The sequence below is a fragment of the Caretta caretta genome, chromosome 13 (genome assembly GCF_965140235.1).
Source record: "Caretta caretta isolate rCarCar2 chromosome 13, rCarCar1.hap1, whole genome shotgun sequence".
NCBI lineage: Eukaryota > Metazoa > Chordata > Testudines > Cheloniidae > Caretta > Caretta caretta.
In genome coordinates this window covers 1,814,828-1,832,881 of record NC_134218.1, presented here as the reverse complement: position 1 = coordinate 1,832,881, position 18,054 = coordinate 1,814,828, and the positions used below count along the sequence as shown (strand labels likewise).

The window sequence follows — 18,054 nt, the reverse complement described above, 5'->3', positions numbered from 1 at the left end:
AATTCCAATGCGCCCTTTTCCCAGGGTTTTCTCATCATTCCAAAATGTGCAGCAAGCTGGCAGGTCAGATGGTGCTAGTTCTCCTTCTCCCACCCCCCATCATTGCCAGTTGCTACACTGCATTAAAAAGACAGCAACAGATACAGTAAATGCTTCCATGTGTTACTTATCCATGAAAAGAACAGGAGGACTTGTGGCACCTTAGAGACTAACCAATTTATTTGAGCATAAGCTTCTGTGAGCTACAGCTCACTTCATCGGATGCATGCAGTGGAAAATACAGTGGGGAGATTTATATACACACAGAACATGAAAAAATGGGTGTTACCATACACACTGTAAGGAGAGTGATCACTTAAGATGAGCTATTACCAGCAGGAGAGCGGGGGAGAAAAACTTTTGTAGTGATAATCAAGGTGGGCCATTTCCAGCAGTTAACAGGAACATCCGAGGAGCAGTGGGGTGTGGGGGTGGGGGATAAACATGGGGAAATAGTTTTACTTTGTGTAATGACTCAACCACTCCCAGTTTCTATTCAAGCCTAAGTTAATTGTATCCAGTTTGCAAATTAATTCCAATTCAGCAATCTCTCGCTGGAGTCTGTTTTTGAAGTTTTTTTGTTGAAGAATTGCCACTTTTAGGTCTGTAATCGAGTGACCAGAGAGATCGAAGTGTTCTCCGACTGGTTTATGAATGTTATAATTCTTGACGTTTGATTTGTGTCCATTTATTCTTTTACGTAGAGACTGTCCAGTTTGACCAATGTAAATGGCAGAGGGGCATTGCTGGCACATGATGGCATATATCACATTGGTAGATGTGCAGGTGAACGAGCCTCTGATAGTGTGGCTGATGTGATTAGGCCCTGTGATGGTGTCCCCTGAATAGATATGTAGGCACAGTTGGCAACGGGCTTTGTTGCAAGGGTAGGTTCCTGGGTTAGTGGTTCTGTTGTGTGGTGTGTGGTTGCTGGTGAGTATTTGCTTCAGGTTGGGGGGCTGTCTGTAAGCAAGGACTAGCCTGTCTCCTAAGATCTGTGAGAGTGATGGGTCGTCCTTCAGGATAGGTTGTAGATCCTTGACGATATGTTGGCCGTCATGTGCCAGCAATGCCCCTCTACCATGTACATTGGTCAAAGTCTGTGGAAGGGAAGCTCATTTGCTTGGTTTTTCTTTCTGTTCAAATGCTCATGCTGCTCCTCTGTCTATCCAGTGCCCAGTGATCCAGACTGAGCAGGCAGGGGAGGAATTTCTTTGGAGACAAATCACATGTTTTTTACTCCTGGACAAACAGCTTCGGTAGCAGTGAATTGCTGGGGGAAGGAGAGAATCTGGAGCCCTCTCTGGGCATGAGGATGGGTGCGGTGCAGGCAAAGAGGAAAGGTGGGAGCCTGTTATCCATTCACAAGGCCAGGTGCTGCTCAGGGGAAAGAGGAACGTTGTCTTTTCGTATCAGTCGTTTCTTTCAGCGTCTCGTCCTCAGCGTCTCTACATGTAACGAACATCTGCTCCAAACAGCAGGAAGTTCTAGGAGAGACATCATGATGTAAGCCACTGGCAAAGCCTTTCCTTTGGTCACAGAACAGCAGAGCCCACCTGCATTCGGCGGTAAATGCCGGGCTCTCTTTAATCAGGGAATATGTACTCTAGAGCAGCAAGCCGGTAAGCATGTGTGTATGGTGCACGCTGCAGGCCATGAAGAGTGTGAGTTGGCTTCACATCAGAGGGAAATCCATGTTTCTCCCCAGCTATTGTTCCCAAGTTTATATTTATTCAGCATTGTGTGAGCAGCTGTTTCTCTGTTTCTGTCATTGGCACTTTACTCCTTCGCCCTAGGCTGGACGTGCTGCAATAGTCACAGGCACTGACAGTCTCATGCTGCTTTGCTTTGGAAGAGCTTTACAAACGTGCCTGGCCAACACCCAATGGACTCAGTTCCTTAACATGTTACATTTCCTCAGTTCCTCTCATGCTGAGGGATCCCAACTACTTCACAAGGTCTGGGCTCGATCCAAGCCCCGTTGAAATTAACAGGACCCCTTGCGCTGATTTCAGTGTGCATTGGCTTGAGCCCTGTATGTGCACCCAAAGCCACCGGAATGCAGCCACTGCTAACATGGGGGTGGGGACAGGGAAGGATGCCACCCAATAGAAAACCCACACATAGCACATCGCAAGACTGTGTGTTAGTGGTGGTGGAGATGGTGGGAATTTAGGGCCAAAAATCACAGCAAATCTCTGCTCTTTATAAATTTCTTTGGAGACAAATCACATGTTTTTTTACTCCTGGACAAACAGCTTTGGTAGCAGTGAATTGCAGGGAGAGGGAGAGAATCTGGAGCCCTCTCTGGGCATGAGGATGGGTGCGGTGCAGGCAAAGAGGAAAGGTGGGAGCCTGTTATCCATTCACAAGGCCAGGTGCTGCTCAGGGGAAAGAGGAACGTTGTCTTTTCATATCTGTCGTTTCTTTCAGCGTCTTGTTTTTAAGGTCAGGCTTGACAAAGCCCTGGCTGGGATGATTTAGTTGGGGATTGGTCCTGCTTTGAGCAGGGGGTTGGACTAGAACCTCCTGAGGTCCCTTCCAACCCTGATATTCTATTCTATGATTGAGAGCTGTGTGAAATTTAAGACCAGATTTTCAGAAAACACAAAACCACATGTACATTTGCATGCTGACTCTGAACGTTCAGTTCTGGGATTGGTGTGCAACTATACTCGTGCAATTGTGAAAATCTGGACCCTGACGCTCAGGGCTGAGACCAGCTCAGTTCCTAAGTTCTTGTCTGAGAGACACTTCCCACCCCCGTCTGCCCACTCCCAGTAAATCCCAAGGAAATCCAGGGATGTACCTTGGGTAGACCGAGGGCTTTATATGAACCTGGGCACCCATGGAGTCTGTGTGTTGCTTGACCACTGACACTTGGACTCATGATCTATCCTGTGTGGGAACCTCTCATTCTCCTCCCTTAATACAGACCAGCTTCTCCCTGCCAGCTAGCACCAACTAATCAGGGCGATTCCTGCCTGTTCCCCTGCCTGTGAACGGCACTGCTCCTCCTCACAGCACTTCCACCAAGCTGGGTGTCAGCTCAGAGACCCCTTCCTTCTCTCTCCCGCCCTACTCACCCCCCGCAAGAGCTTCACTAGTGATGAAAAGGGTTTATTAGGCCACCTCGCCTTCCCCTGCCCTTCCCTGGGCCTATACTAAGGTATCCAGTGGTGGTTGCTCCAGGCATGGCTCACACCCTGCTCCTCACTCTGATCCATCCCGCCGTTGGCATTAGTTGTTGCCCCAAATTATTGCCCAGGTGCCCCTTTGCCCAGCACAGGGGATTGTGTTCACTGACCTGGCGGGGCTGTATGACGAGGTTGGAGAGCTGGACGCGAGCCGGCAGTGGGAGAGGGAAGCCCTCCCTGAGTAGCGCTGCAAAATAAAACATTCATGAGAGCAATGGTGGGGCAGAACAATCAGAGTCGCTGTGGGGTTTTGCAGCGAACCGGGCACCATCGACTCACACCTGCCCAGCCCTGCCCCCATGTTAGCACCCTGCTCCCTGGGGGAAGGAGCTGGGAGCCCCCCCAGAAGCTGCCTAAGCGGGGAGACTTCTCGCATGCCGCTCTGCCCCTGCACACACACACAGGCGCTGGTCCCAGTGCTCTGGCCCTGCGAGCTGCAGAACAAGAAGCAGCACATTAGGGAGACGGGATCTGGAAGGCATTACGACGTGCGCCGTTCACATTCTTTCCACTGTGTTCTCTTCTCTGCGTGTCACTGCTCCGAGATGGACTCTATTCAGCCCCCCACCCTGTGTGTGCAGCAGGCCCAGGATGCTGGTGGAAGCTCCGGGATCTAGGTCTCCTCTGCCCGCAGCAGCTTCTGCCCACTGTTGATAAGTGAGGTGTCAGGGCTCTGGTCTGATACAGATACCCTTGGACCCGCCAGCCCCTCACCGTTAATGCGTGGGATCAGGATGCTGGAGCCATAGAAGTTCATGAGTGCCTGCAGCAGCTGCACCTGGGGATGCAATGAAGAGTGTAACCCTCTGCAGCTGGCAGCAGAGGAGGTACTGGGAGAGGGGGTGGCTGTACGTTAGGGGGCCAGGAACTCAGGTAAGAATCTGCTTGAACCAAGGAGACGAAACACAGGGGCCGTCCTGGAAACTAACCGAGTCCAACAGACTGCAACATCCTGGGCTAGGGAAGCATCATCCCCGGGCCCACAGGCAGGCCCGGTGAGGGTGCACAGGCTCCTGGGTCTCAGGCGGCATGTCTATACTGCACGCTAAGCCTGGCTGGGCTGGGGGACTCAGTGTTTCCAAGCCCATGTTGAGCAACCGCACTGCCCTGTAACCCTGGGCTTGTGATTACTGCACCGTGGTCTCCCAGCTGGGTTAACACATCCACACTGCTCTACGCAGACCGTCTGACTCAGGCCTGCAGCTTGACCTCCACCCACACTGCAAAATGACAGGGCTTTGACCCGAGCCCCCGAGGGGTCCCAGAAGGGGACCCAGTCCCCTAGCAGGGTCCTAGGACCCGGGTCCTGAGTGCTTGCTGATGGAAGGGGGGCTGAAACCTGAGTGCCAGCCTGGGCTGAGGGTGCAGTGTAGACCCACGCACGCACTCCTGGTGCTCAAGGGAGGAGGAAGGGATGGGCCTGCGGAAGTTTCCCAGAAGCGCTGACCCAGCAGGTGGAGGAGGGGCGCAGCGTGGACATCACCTCACCGCTTTAGATCGGGCTAGAGTCTTCCTGCTGGCGAGCCCAGCTTGGGACCCCCAGTGGCTGGAAGGGAGTCACAGTGCACCAGCCACTGGCAACCCTACTTCCCGGGGGCAGGGTGGGGGGCACCTCTGAAGCGACGATGGAGTCCAGAGCGTCCTGGGAGATGAGACGAGCCCCGGCGGTGCAGCTCCTCTTGCACCCTGGCTGGAACTTACAGCTGCCCTGGCCCGGCGGCACCCCCACAGAATGGAGGCAGTGGGGCGCCATCTCCCCTCCCCCGGGAGCCCTCCCTTGGGGGCACACCCAGAGGTGTGAACCAAGCCCAGCAGCTCCTCCAAGCAGAGCCTGGGTGAAGTCCCTCCAAGGAGAACTCACAGAGAAAGGGCCGATGTCCGAGTGCTTCAGTGACAGCTGCAGCCTGCAGAAAAACATGGAGACTTGGCACGTCCATCGCGCCCTCGCGTAGGGAGCTCTACTGTCAGGGCTCGGCCCCAGGAGGGGGCTCACGTCTGAACCCCACCCGCAGCCAGCCCGGCCTTTAAAGAGAGTGGAATGGCTGCCAAGCAGAGCGCTGCCGTCCCTCTGTGATAGCAGCAGGCACTGCAGTGCGGCCAGGAGCAGGCCCTGGGCAGTGATGGGCACGGCTGGCTTGGGTGCAGGGTGTGGTGCAGCCAAAGGCAGGCCCTGGGCAGTGATACTCGGGTACTGTGGGGCGGCCGGGGGCGGGCCCTGGGCAGGGATACTCGGGTGCTGTGGTGATACTCAGGTACTGTGGGGCGGCCGAGGGCGGGCCCTGGGCAGGGATACTCGGGTGCTGTGGTGCGGCCGGGGCTGGCGGTGCACTGTGATACTCAGTGTTGTGTTTGCTGTAATGCCCAGGCATGCTGGGAGGAGTGAAGGTCACATACCAGGGGAGCTGGGAGTTTGAATCCCACAGCTTTCATCCCAGCTTCGTCAATCCCCCGCCCTCTGCGACCCCTGGCCTTCACCGGCAGGTACAGGGCCAAATTCAGCTCAGATGCAAGCCAGTGCAACTGGCCTGTCGCCAATGTAGCTTACACAAGGGCTGTATTTACGCCATGGCCACAGCTAGCCCACTAGCCAGCGGGGAGTCTGGCAGCTCTGGGATGCTTCTCAGCCTCCTTCTCACCCTCTCCCTGCCCTCACCCCCAGAACGGAAACTCCGACACCTCCTGGGCCCTGCAGAAAGTTTAGCCGTATCCTCCCCAGGATCCATGCTGCTCTCAGAGACGCCCTGCTCTCTATCAAGCCTTTACGAGCCTCTTATGACCTGACGGCGGCTTAGCAGGGAAGGACAAAGGTTGAACTCCCCTCCACCCCACCCCCACCCCCGACCCTCGCTGTGGCTCCTACCTGCCAAGCTCCAGGGTCGCACCTATCTGGGCAGAGGTCACCATAATTTTGACTGAAACGCTGCTGGTCTAGGAATAGGAGAAGTGAGGTCAGTTCCCGTGAGACTGGGACTGTGAATGCAAAGGCCCTTCCCTGGGATCGGGGAGCCAGGAGAGAGACCTGGCTCCTGCAGGGGAAGGGCTGGGCACAGCCTGCACTGTCATCTTGCTGACAGCACGTGGAGCCATGCTGGCCCGGGGAGGAGACCAGAGCGGCTGTGCTGGGAAAGGCAGACAGGCAGGTTATGTGGGGGGTCCCTCTCCTCTCCTGCTGGAGGAATGCAGTAGGGTTGCTGCACTTGGCAAAGGGATGGGGCCCAGCTCATGGCCAATCCAGTCCCAGCCGATCCCAGCAGGAGTCAGCTCACTAGAGGGGGAGACACAGGGATATGCGCTTAGGAGACCTAGCAGCTATTCCAGGTCCATATGCCAGATCCCTCCTCTATCATCAGTAGGGCAACCGCACTAAGGTCTCTCCACCCAGGGCCAATATCCATAAGCCATGCCCAGACTTACCACGCTGAGGAGGAAGATGGGGACAAAGGAGGAGTTGGGTAGGATAACGTATGCTTGGATATCCACAACAGGTGTAAGCGACAAGTTTTCAGGCGCGATGGTCAGGAACGGAGCAGAAGAGGTTTTAATCCTGAGCTTCATCAGCTTGTCTGGGTACATCTTCTCCAGCTGGGGACGGAGCAGAGGAGAGCCAGTCAGCACCGGGGAAGGTGACGACAGATTTGCACAAGCTCGGTACCGTGATAAAGCAAAGTCCCTGAGAAATGGAATCTGATGCAGCCTTTAATCAAACAACACATCATGTTCCTCCTGTGACCATCGCCCCACCTCAACATTTCCAAACATGTCTTTCCTGAAGACCCCTTTCCTGAGGCCACCCCCAGCAAACCACGGTGCCCAGTCGTTTGTGTGTGGCAGGCCGGCAGCTGGCTCAGCACCGACGCTCTCTCAAGGGAGCAGGACACGTACCTGGGGAATGAAGGCTGAAAAAGTGGAGGTGTTCAAATGGAATTTAAACTCCTTCGGAATCTGTGGCAGGAGAAACACAAATGGTGCCGGAGGGTCAATTCAACAGAGCAATGACCTGCCGTATGGAATGACAAGTGGAAGAGCCGGAGGCAAAATCAGCCACCAAACCCACCTCCGCTATCCTCAATAACCTAAGCCTACTGCTGTGTAAAGCCGGGCCCAGTATGAACCTGGTACGTGACCTGGTCAGGCAGGGAAAGTGACGCTACACTTGAGGTGGGTTATTAGACTTTCCTGTCCGACCTAACTCCACTGGGAGTGGCATGTTTATGATAGGCCTGTCACGCTGGAATTAAGACCTGCAGAGGTGACCACAGCTGATGCCCAGGGCCCCGTCTGAGAGTGAGAGAATTGCCTGCATCCATCCTGAGGGCGGTTGCAGCCCAAGGCCTGAAAGCGGATGGGCTCAGGGGTGCCATTAGCCCAGGAACTGTGACTAACCACCCCACCTCCTTCTCCAGCAGCCATAGCCCAGGGTTTGTGGGACCCTCCCTGAGTGGTGAGACGAGCTCTCAATCCCATGTCTGCCAGCAGCAAGGTGGGATCTGCCTCTAAGGGCGGGTCCCCATGAGATCTTGCCTTTTACCCTGTCAGGGGATGACTGCAAACACCACATGTGGTGCCCGATGAGAGAGAAAACATCCCCCACTGACTTACCCCAGCACCCCTGCCCCTACCCATCTTGTACTCATATGGCCCTCACCACCAGTGTCTGAGCGCCATGCAGTCCTCAATGGGTTGATCTCACCCTCACCCCATGCAGTAGGGTGATTCAACCATTTCACAGATGGGCCAGAGAGACTCAGCGACATGCCCAAGGAAGCTTGTGGTTGAGATGGGAATGGAACCCAGGTCTCCTGAGTCCCACAACCCCTTACCATGGCATCAGTGATCTCAAAGAGCAGGACCCCGGCCTTGTGGTACACAAAGCCAGCTGTGTTGAAGAAGTAACTGGAGGCTGCGAAGTAAACCATGCGGTCATGATCCACGGGGAAGGCCAGTATGGGAGGAGCAAAGGGGACGGCAGAGCGATGGGCCAGGGAAAAAAATTCACCCTAGTGAGGAAGGAAAGAAAGAATGATGCCTGGGGGAAGGGAGAACAGGGGGAGCTGGAATTCACTTGGTTTTCACTGTCCCAGCTTGGGAGCAAAGCGTTCAGAGGAAGAAAATAAAAACCGGGTCTACACACCGCTCTCCCCACCCTGCACTCACACCAGAGCATGTTAAAAATAACCCGGGACTGGATCAATATAAAGAATGCTAATGTTTTGGAATGGCCTGGAGCTTGTCATGGGAAGGAGCTCAAGTTCCCTGTACATGACACCAGAGAGGGGTGGATTGCATTTTACTCATTTTACCCAGTTTTAGCTGCAGCTAAGTCACTGGAGGCACAGAGAGGTTAAGTGACTCGCCAATGGTCACAATTCCACACTGAGAGTCAGTGGCAGATCTGGGAACAGAATCAATGGGGCCTGAGTTTCAGCCCCTAGCTCCTAGGATGCTCTGGCACCTGGTAGTTGATGCTCCAGGCCCTCGCTAGGCAGAAATGCTAATGGAACGTACATATATTCTTCACTGATCCCCCCAGGGTTGTGTGTGTCCCTCAGTTCCCATCTCACCTTCAGATTCACATCCAGAGATTGGGCTGTTGCCGCGGGAGGTGCAACCAGGGAGTAATCAATCCCAGCCACCTTGTCTATCTTTGCTGTGACTACAGAACAGGAGAGACACAAACCCGATGGGCTGAGATGCCAGTGGAAATCACTGGAGGGTGAGCTGTTCCCTCTCTCTAGCTGGGACTCACAGAGCAGCAAGCCAGTGAGGAGTTACCAGTGGCATGGGGAGTTAGGGAGCCAGGTTTATTCTCCCTCAGCTCAGTTCAGAGCAAAGAGACAGGGTTTTTCTGTAGCTACCAGCTCTGGGAACTAGCCCTCAGCCGGGAGAGTCAAGCTGGGTCCTTTCTGCTAAGGACACCTGCAGTCCCAACCTCTGGGGAGCCCTGGGCCTGGTCCCGCCATGCTCCCCAGAGGCTGCAGGGAGGAGGCAGGGCTTTGCACCCTCCTGTCCTGAGAGCAGCTGACTACATACAGAGGGGGACAGCCTCCACCAGGCAGCTCACACGGTCCCTTTGGGGTGATGTGGTGCCCCATGGCCCTCAGTGTGGGCCAGAGGCTAAATGCGGGGTGAAAAACAGTGTCCCATGGCATGTGCCTGGCCTGGGGGAAAGACTTGTAAAAATCCAAAGCCATCATCGTGTTGTACCTGGCAGAGTCTGGAGATAGGGCTGCAGCTTGGTGGTGACAGAGCTGGTCACTGCTTCGCAGACCTGTGGAAAACAGAGGTGACCCCTTGGTGACTGACCAGCAGCTCTGTCTGAGTCACACACTGAGTGGCAAGTCCTCAAACCGCCTCTCAGTTTCTGCAATGCTGCACAACTTTTTTACTTATGCATAAGCCTGTGTTTGCACACGCAAGTGACATTTCTGCCTGCAAATGAGGCACCGGTCTGGCTGACTGCCCAACATGCATGCATCGTGCATGTGGGGGGGGGGGGGAGGGGGGCTGTGTGCGCAAATATTTGCTCATGCAAACAACTCCAAGCACAGCCTAGTGGCTCAGTTGAGCTCCTTTGAAAAGGGTCTCACTTGTGACCCAAGTCCCAGTTCTATGTTCTAGACTGGACATGTTGGAGAATATGTACGTGGAATCCAACCTGCTCTGGATGAGCTCTGATCACTGGACCTCTATGTCCAAAGCTCCACCATGCAGACTGGAAGTTTGGCTGTTCACCAAATGCAGCACTCATGCCCCAGGCAGCACATGGGGGGCGGGGGTGTCTTTAACTTACTGCTCCTGGTAAGCCAGGCTGGGTAGCCAAGTTTTTAGCCTACCCAGGCAACCAGAAAGGGCTAATTCAGCCTTGCCTGGGGAGGGGGAGAGAAACAGCTCGATGGAGTGGGATGATAAAACCCAAAGGGCTCTGTGCTCTCAGCTACAGCACGCTATTGACTCTCCTCGCCCAGCTCCAGGGGCTCGGCAGAAATGCCACTTCGGTGTTACTGGGAGACTGAACCAGCGTGTACAGCATGGTTGGAAATGGACTGCAGGGAATAACCCTGCCAATGCACTAGAATACCTGCTGGGGATCTTCTCCAGTCCCGTTTCCCGTAAGGACCCAGAAACCGCCACGCTGGATCGGACCATTGGTCTTTCCAGTCTGGCCTCTGGCCTGCAGCAGTGGCCAAGAGCAATAGCCAGTGCTTCACAAGACAGGGGCATGGTAACCAGAAAACAAAGAGCTGAGCACAAGGGGGGAATTCCCTCGAGAGGTAGGAGGCAGGAGCTGTCCGGTTACTATTCTAGTCCACGGGTCCCCGTTATCCATCATGTGGTCAGCTCACGCTCACGCTTGTTAGTTGTCAAACCAGTTCTTTTCCCTCCTCTCTGCTGTACAGCTTGTGAACGGGAAGGTGTGTTCCTTCCCCCCGCTATGCAGAGACAGGACACATCCACGCAGGGCCCTGGAGTGCCAAAACCTGGCCTGAGACTGATGGGGAAATGGGAAAGGTTTGTTGGGGGCTGAGTCATATAACAGCCCTTGTGCATGCACATACCCTCCTAGTGCACAGAGTGTGTCAAGGGGGAGCCAGCCCAGCGGAGCGTGGGAAGGGGAGAGAAGTCAAGCAGCGGAGGTTCAGCTCTGCAGGGTGTGGGCAAGTCCCTGAGACAGACAGGGAGCTGGGGGGTGCAGGGAGTTAGGGTGAGAGACGGGATGCACCCCCTGTTCTAAGGAGGGGAAACAAAGCATCTCCGTGACTTCCTTGGGACAGGCATGAGCAGATTAACCAGGGAACATGGGAACCAGTGCTATAGAGCAGCGGGCTAGGCCTCTGCCTACGGGAAGTTTCTGGCATGTGGTGATGGGGACCCTGACGTGCTGCAAAAGGAGCAGGAGGGGAGTTACTGAGAGATTCTCACCCCGTCTCCAATGTTCCCCAGCAGTGTCCCCTCCAGAGAGGCAGGAGACAAAAGCCTTAAACAGAAGCACCTCTCTGATAGGCCCGGGCTTTGCTTCGAATGCCAGCCCATCTGCTCCAAGGGCTTCCAGATGGCCCTTAAAAAGCCACTAGATGGCACTAAAAGTAGCTCAATACAATCAGTCCAGCATTTTAAATCTATTGTATAAATGGACTTTTCCCTGTTCTCCAACTGCCTCCTTCCTGAATGAGGTTCACATCAAGAGCTGTAGCAAGTCGGGCCAGTTAGCCATGTAGCAATTATTTCTAACAGCTTGTTTCCACGTCTTGGTGCAGGTTTCCTGAGGGTAGGCTATTGCACTGTGCTGTAGGTACCCGGGTGTTGCCACTGCGTCCCATTAAAATAAGCCAGTAAATGACTGTAAATCCAGCAATGAGAATTTCTACCCCAAAGCTCCTAAAAATCTCTACGAGTGACAGGCCGTTGAAAGCCTCGCTCTAAGTGGGCTCTGTCTTTTGATCTGAGCTTGGCTGAGGCATGCGATCTAATTAACGACCCCGGGAAAAGAAAAGTCTTTGTTAATTGAGACCAATGATATTAGGCATCAGCAAATGTTGCAAGTTTAGAATTCCGTAAGAACTGTGCACTGCCGAGGTGACTGCAGTTTATGTGTTTTTCACAATACTTTGCAGCACTGATCTCTGTACCGCACACCTCTCCCCAAGAACTTGAGCTCCAGGACACCCCCCGCGCCCCGAGCTCTTGCCTGAGACACAGGCCATTTGGAAATCATGTCAGTGCCGCAGGAGAGCTGGACAGTGGACGAGGGGTCACTATCAAGAGTTGGTATTCTGTGCTCCTAGCATATCGTACCTTGCCTTCCATGGTCCTCCTGAAGCTGGACTCAATCTTCTTGTGAAAGAGATTGTACAGCCAGCTATGGAGAAAAACACAGTGCAATCAAGTCATGCTCCTGTCCATGGGAGGATATCGGAGGAGCGTTTCCTTGGAAAGGGGCGACACTAGAGAGGTGTGTGACCGCTGGGCATGTTGTCCCAGGATGGTTTGGATTGAAATCTTTGGTTGCTTTGCTTTGTTTTAATACAATGGCTGCATTTGCAGATAGGCTTGCAAAATGTGCGCACCCAAATTTAGAGATGGGCTGAAAACATGTCTCCTAAAGGGACAACACCGTGGGCCAAATTCAGACCTGGTGCAAGATAATTCATTAGCTCATGATTTGGTTCTGTATGTTTATTTATTAAATTCGTCTTTCACCAACCAATCTCCGGGGCAGTATCAGAGCTTTTCCTTAATTAGCCTCTCTGTGCAGCTACAGGGCCTCTGGGCCAATTACTTCAGGACTCAGTTTACCCCGCTAGCATTTTGTGAAGGAAGGCAGAATTGGAAGGGCCGGCAGTGCTGCTTACAGACCTGTGGGCGCAGCAGAGATGGGCTGAAGGTAACTTATATCCCTGGAGGCCCTTGTAGAAGGTGGGCTAATCAACATGACCCCCAAGCCATGACAATTAAGAGCAGTTACATACCCAAACCTGCCCGAAATGTGCACCCGAACGTTGGAGATGTGGGTTCCACACTCCGAGGTGGTAATGGTGGGTCTCCCAGAGGCGTCGCTGCCCAGCTTCAGACCAACAGAGATAGAGAGACCCTCAATCTTCAGGTCAAATGAACCACTGTCCCTGCTAATGGGAAAGGAAGAAGCAGAAGAGATTGCATTTTCAGGCAGGGGCTCTCCTAAAACCCCTGCACACGCCATGTGCTGGTGGAAAGGGCTTGTATGTTAATCCCCGGAGCACTGATTATTCACGAGGAACATCCCTGAGGCTGGAGCAATGTTCGGGATACACAGTGACCCTGCGGTTTCCTTTGTCCATCATTATAGCAGGAATTAGAGAGTGGGAAATAACCTGTAAGGCCATTGGTTCCATGCCCAGGATGGAGGCTCACTGCAGGATATTCTCCAGTGCTTCCGACTAACCAGTTCAGAGCACCAGCTCGGGGCTGCCCCATGTCACCTACTAGCTATTTCTAAAGAGGCAGTGGGGGAGAACACAGCAAGAAATTCCCTCCACACTCATCCCCATGGCTCTTCCCCCCGGAGCCACGCGACCGAGCCCCAGGGCTGAAGTGCAAAGGCCAGGCTATGTCAGAGGCCAGAGCCTACGAGGGCTTTAGGAGTGACTCTGGAGGAGATCCAGAGAAGAACACAGCCCCCTGCCCAGCACTGCGAGAATGCTGCCCTCCGGAAATGAGAAGCTGGGCTTGGGTACTGCCCTCCAACCATCACTGTGAATACTCACGCCAGGGAGACAGGCCCTATGGGTGACCCCCACCCATGGGTGGGTGTTGGGGCCTGCCTCTCTGTGGATGATGGGCCTGATCCTTCTCTCACTTATGCTAGTGTAAATCTGGAGAAACCCCACTGATGTCAATGAGGCAGCACTGGTGTAAAACTAGTATGAGAGGAGAATCAGCCCCCTACACGTGGGAAACAAGTTAGTGGGGCAGGAAATGACAAGGAGAAACAAGTGTGTGTGTGTATATGTGCGCGCAGGGGGTCGGGGAGGGGAGATAAAAGAGATGGGGCCGTTTTGGGACACAAAGGGTGCACAGAGCCGGACGGCGCTTACAGAAATCTCTTCTTCACCTTCCACTTCCCCGTCAGCTGGGCAAAGGCGTTGGCAATGGAGACCTTCAGGCCCACGTTGGGGATCAGGGCAATCTGCGAACTCGGCAACTGGAAACTGCGAAGGTTCAGACTGCAAGAGAGAGAAATTCTATCAGCAGAAAACCAGAGCTTCCCCGGGAAAACCCTGAGCACAGGCCTCCGTGTCCCCACAGCCACCAGCACTGCTGGTCGCACGGGGCCGAGGACCGAGCAGGTCAGGGTGAACAAACTCCTTTCCTCCCTTGAGAGTGACCCCTCCCAGACAGACTGAGGCACAAGAAGGGGCTGTACCCCTGGGGCTACGCCCCCTTCTGTGAACACAACGCTTTGCTGGCCACCCGCCGTTCTCTCAGCGTAGCAAGGTGACCTCGCTCCTGGGAGAGAGCCACAAAGTGCTTTTGCCATCACAGGAACCTGCTTGTGTCAGACGGGCTGGAGGTGGGGGTGGGCTTATTCGCGGTCTCCTGAAAGGAGAGGTCATCCCAGCAACGCTGGGAGCTCTAGTCAGTGGGCTCTGCTCCCCGGGGAAGGGCTAGCTGTGGAATCAGGCAGGGACAAACTGGGCTGGGGGTAGGTTTTCTTTTTGGCAAAACCCATTGGTCTGATTTTGCACAAACACCATCCCAACCTTGAGTGCCTGGGCTCCAAGTCACATATTACCTGGCTCCGGCTGGGAGGTTTGGATAAATGGGTTTGGCAGAACCACAGCAATTCACTTTCCATCAGGAGCTCTTGCTCCACCTTATTGAACCCTCTTGCACCTGGCTCTCCGGCGGGAGAGGAATGGCCCTCAGGGACATGCCCCACCCTGGGAAGGACTCTGCCCCGCAGCTTGCACTCAGAGCTCGTACTGGGAGCGGGGGACGGCTGCACGTGGAAGCCCCAAGGTCTCACCTGTAGAATGTGTAGCGCACCTTCCCTAAGACCTTGACTTTAAAGGACCCCGAGAAGTCTGGCAGCTTCAGCTTGGCTAATTCCTTCTGCAGGGCAGTGATGCCCTCCTGACGAGCTGCAGGGACACAAAGCGCACGTCACAGGCTGGCCCTTTGCGAGCCAACTGGATACAGCCCTGGTATATTTGCCATCACACGAGGAAAGTGTCAAAAGGAACAACCAGTTAGTAACTTACCTGCTGATTCAGTAAGTGAAGGGAGCTGGTTTCCATCCCACGTGTGATTATTAGTGCGAAGCCTCAGATTGCGAGAAAGAACCCTAACATTACAGCCTGGGCTGCGCTAAGTGACATTGATTAACCTGGGCCCATGGGGGAAGGCAGCAGCAAGGTGGACAATTGGCACAGGGCAGGCTGCACGGCTGCCAAGGGGAAGGGAATCCAGGAAGTGGGCTGCATGCCAAAACGTGCATGAATTCCAGCTCCTAATGGATGCTAGTGAGCCTCATTCTTCACAGCCCTGTACTCTGGGCAGTCATTTACACCAGTGCAGAGCAGGGGGAACGCTGGTGTCAAAGAGGCCCCAGATCTGAGTGCTCGCGCACGGCACTCACTTTGACAGTGCGGAGCAGGGGAACGCTGGTGTCAAAGAGGCCCCAGATCTGAGTGCTCGCACACGGCACTCACTTTGACAGTGCGGAGCACTGCACAAGGCACAGCCGAGCCGGGTAGGGTGGGCCCAGGGTTCTCCTGAGATCAGCCCAGGTGTGTGTCCACTGCAACCGGAGGTGGGACGGCTGCTTGCTCTAGCTTGAATTTAGCTAGTGCGGCGAAAAGCAGCAGCGAAGTGCGGCCGCATGGCCCTGGCATGGGTTAGCAACATGAGCATGTACCCAGGCTTTCCGGCGGGCTTGTACAGCCTGCACCAGGCTCCGTGCCGGCGTGTGCTATTTCTAGTCACGTGACCTAGACGAAAGCTAGTGCAAGCTGCAATCACCCCTCTGACTGCAGTGTAGACAGCCCCCGGCTCTAGCTGGGAGGGAAAGGCACTTCCCGCTCTCCAGATAGCTCTTGGGGGGTGGGGAGGGAGGAACTGCGTCTCATTCAATCCATAACAGGGCTGCATAAGAGCTTGTTCTGTGATTTCACTTCAGTGACGGACTCATCTCAGCCTGGGAGCTCATTGACCTGGGTGAGTCTCTCTGCTCTTCGGGAGCTGGTGTCATGCACTGAAGGAGCGAGACACCTCGCCAGCTAACCAGCCCCATGCGCTGCCAGGATGGGAAGTACACGGGGCAAGAGCTGGGGGCCAAAGGGAGACAGGGAGGGGTCCCCAGCCCCAAAGATCCCTCCAAGCCGGGTTGCAGAGCGCACTCACTTTCCGCCACATGCAGAGAGAATGCAGGGAGGATGCTGCCCATGTAACCACCATGCACCCCACAGAGAAGACGCTTGGAGAGATGCAAGTTCCGAGTGCCCTAATGGGGTTGCCAGGTTTCCTTCCCCGCCTTCACAAGGAGACATTGCCATGAAAAGGCCCATTCCAGAGACTGCCCCAGAAAGGGAACAGGCCACTCCACACGGTCCTGGGACCCATCCTCACAGCCGTGACTAGCACCTGCATGTCATGTCCATCCCACTGGCTGACTGGTTCCTATCGTACTCCCCTTACAATGCATTTTGGGTAGCTGCCCACCTGGCCCCCCTCGCCAGGCTCGGTGTGAGACAGACACAAATTAGACTGGGAACCTACCGTAGTCCAGGCCTTTAACAGTGATTCTGGCCACAAAGCCGGGGTTAGTGGCCCTGGTGAGCACCATGCAGATGGCCAGCACCGAGGCAGCCAGGGCCAGGTGACGCGTTGCCATCCTTACAGGAGTGCGGAGGTACCGTCCAGCCACCAAGATGTGCTGAGCTGGCTGCTGGCTGATGCTCCCCTCCGATCCTGCTGCTATAACCGGCGTGTTTATAGCAGGGTGGAAAAGGGAACTGAGAATGGGTGCCAAGAAAGCAGGAAGTTGCTTTCACATTCCTCTGGGGGCCGTCCCCACTTGCACAATTCTCAGCCATGTCCTGCTCTAGGTTCCTCCTCCTGGGGCTGGGGCTGGGCCACACCCCAGGGGACAGGGCTGCTCGGGGCACTTGTGCTTTCTGCTTCCTGGCCTGGGGCTCGCTCACTCCTCACTTTGAGAGTTGCTGCTGGGCTCTTGCAGTGGGGGTGACGCCCGGCTCCACGAACAGACACCTGCTGACAGCAGCCCTGCAAGCCACAGGAATGCAGCTGGAAGGGTCTCCATGGATACCAGGGTGGGTCGGGGGAAAGGAGAGGCAAGGACTTTGCCTTCAGCGCCGTGCCAACCTCAAATGCCTCCTCACTGCCCTGCCAATTAGAACAAGCGCCTTGCTGGCTCCTGGAGCAGGATCCGGGATTCAGCCGGGACTTGGATCTGATTGCTTTCTTGCACTGTATTTTGCCCATTCCACTTTTGCTCCATTGACAGAGGGCAGGGAGCAGGATGGAGGAGTTTATATCTCCGCAGGGTCCTGCTAGGTGCTGCTTTCACTAGAGGTTTCTCTGGGCATTTTCTCGCTCGTGAGGAGCATTTTACATCTTGTCAAGTCCCCTGGCTGGGAGCAGCTTTTCCCAATTATTTCTCTCCTCCTGCAGCTTTCTCCTTTTCACAGCCTCAGCAAGCTCCTCCTGGCCCCAGCTCCAGTAGCCAATGGCCTCACCAACCAGCAGTGGCCAGTAAGGGTTCTGTGAGGTGGCCCAGTCAGCACGGAGTGAGCACTGGTGGATGGCATGGGCCAGTCCGGGGAGTTAAGTCTGTCGCTCTTTTACCCCCTCTGCACCCTGGCTAGGCCAGCGAGCAGCCACATTCACTGCACGCGTCTGTGCAGGAAGCCGGTCGGGGCCCGGGATGCCAGGCCTGCAGTGCCATTCTGAAGCCAGGCTGGTAAGGTCCATCTTCACCACAGACTTGCACTCGCTTCTTGCGCTGGAGCTAGCTGCATGGGTGCCCCAGCCCGATGAGCCCGCACCCAGCAGTCCCCGCAAGTGTCGCCCTGCCTTGTGCTTTTCTGTCCCAAAGGTTCCTGCATAAATCTTCCAAGCGGAGGTCCCGGGAGAAGCTGAAGGGTTCCGTGGGACTGGGCCAACAGCCTGGGTAGCGAGAGCTCATTAAAATATGTCACTTCCTGCTCACTGCCTCCGAGGGATGGACTCCTCTGTCTGGCTCCACATCCTGCCTGCCCTTGACCTGGGAGAGGTGTATTATCCGCCCACGGGGAGGCTGCTTTATAAATGCAGAGAGCAC

At 54.9% G+C, this 18,054-nt stretch overlaps 1 protein-coding gene across 1 annotated transcript; it reads right to left on the bottom strand.

The window, feature by feature from the left end:
- Positions 1-197: 197 nt before the first annotated feature.
- On the bottom strand, positions 198-16,960 carry LOC125622388 (bactericidal permeability-increasing protein). The gene is made up of 15 exons (XM_048820432.2): positions 16,491-16,960; positions 14,740-14,854; positions 13,808-13,936; positions 12,704-12,859; positions 12,030-12,093; positions 9,441-9,504; positions 8,798-8,889; positions 8,057-8,233; positions 7,119-7,178; positions 6,651-6,818; positions 6,097-6,164; positions 5,098-5,140; positions 3,951-4,014; positions 3,347-3,423; positions 198-1,526 (listed from the first exon to the last, which is right to left on the bottom strand). Exons 1-15 carry the CDS (start codon positions 16,603-16,605, stop codon positions 1,488-1,490), a joined length of 1,431 nt encoding a protein of 476 aa, XP_048676389.2. The 5' UTR covers positions 16,606-16,960; the 3' UTR covers positions 198-1,487.
- Positions 16,961-18,054: the final 1,094 nt, after the last annotated feature.

Bases quoted from the DNA above. Each gene is read 5' to 3' on its own strand.
- LOC125622388 (XM_048820432.2), bottom strand. From the start codon at position 16,605: ATGGCAACGCGTCACCTGGCCCTGGCTGCCTCGGTGCTGGCCATCTGC. The intron at 5,141-6,096 runs GTAGGAGCCACA...GTTTTTCTGCAG, and splicing joins GCGACCCTGGAGCTTGGCAG to GCTGCAGCTGTCACTGAAGC. The intron at 4,015-5,097 runs GTGAGTTCTCCT...TTGCATCCCCAG, and splicing joins CGGACATCGGCCCTTTCTCT to GTGCAGCTGCTGCAGGCACT.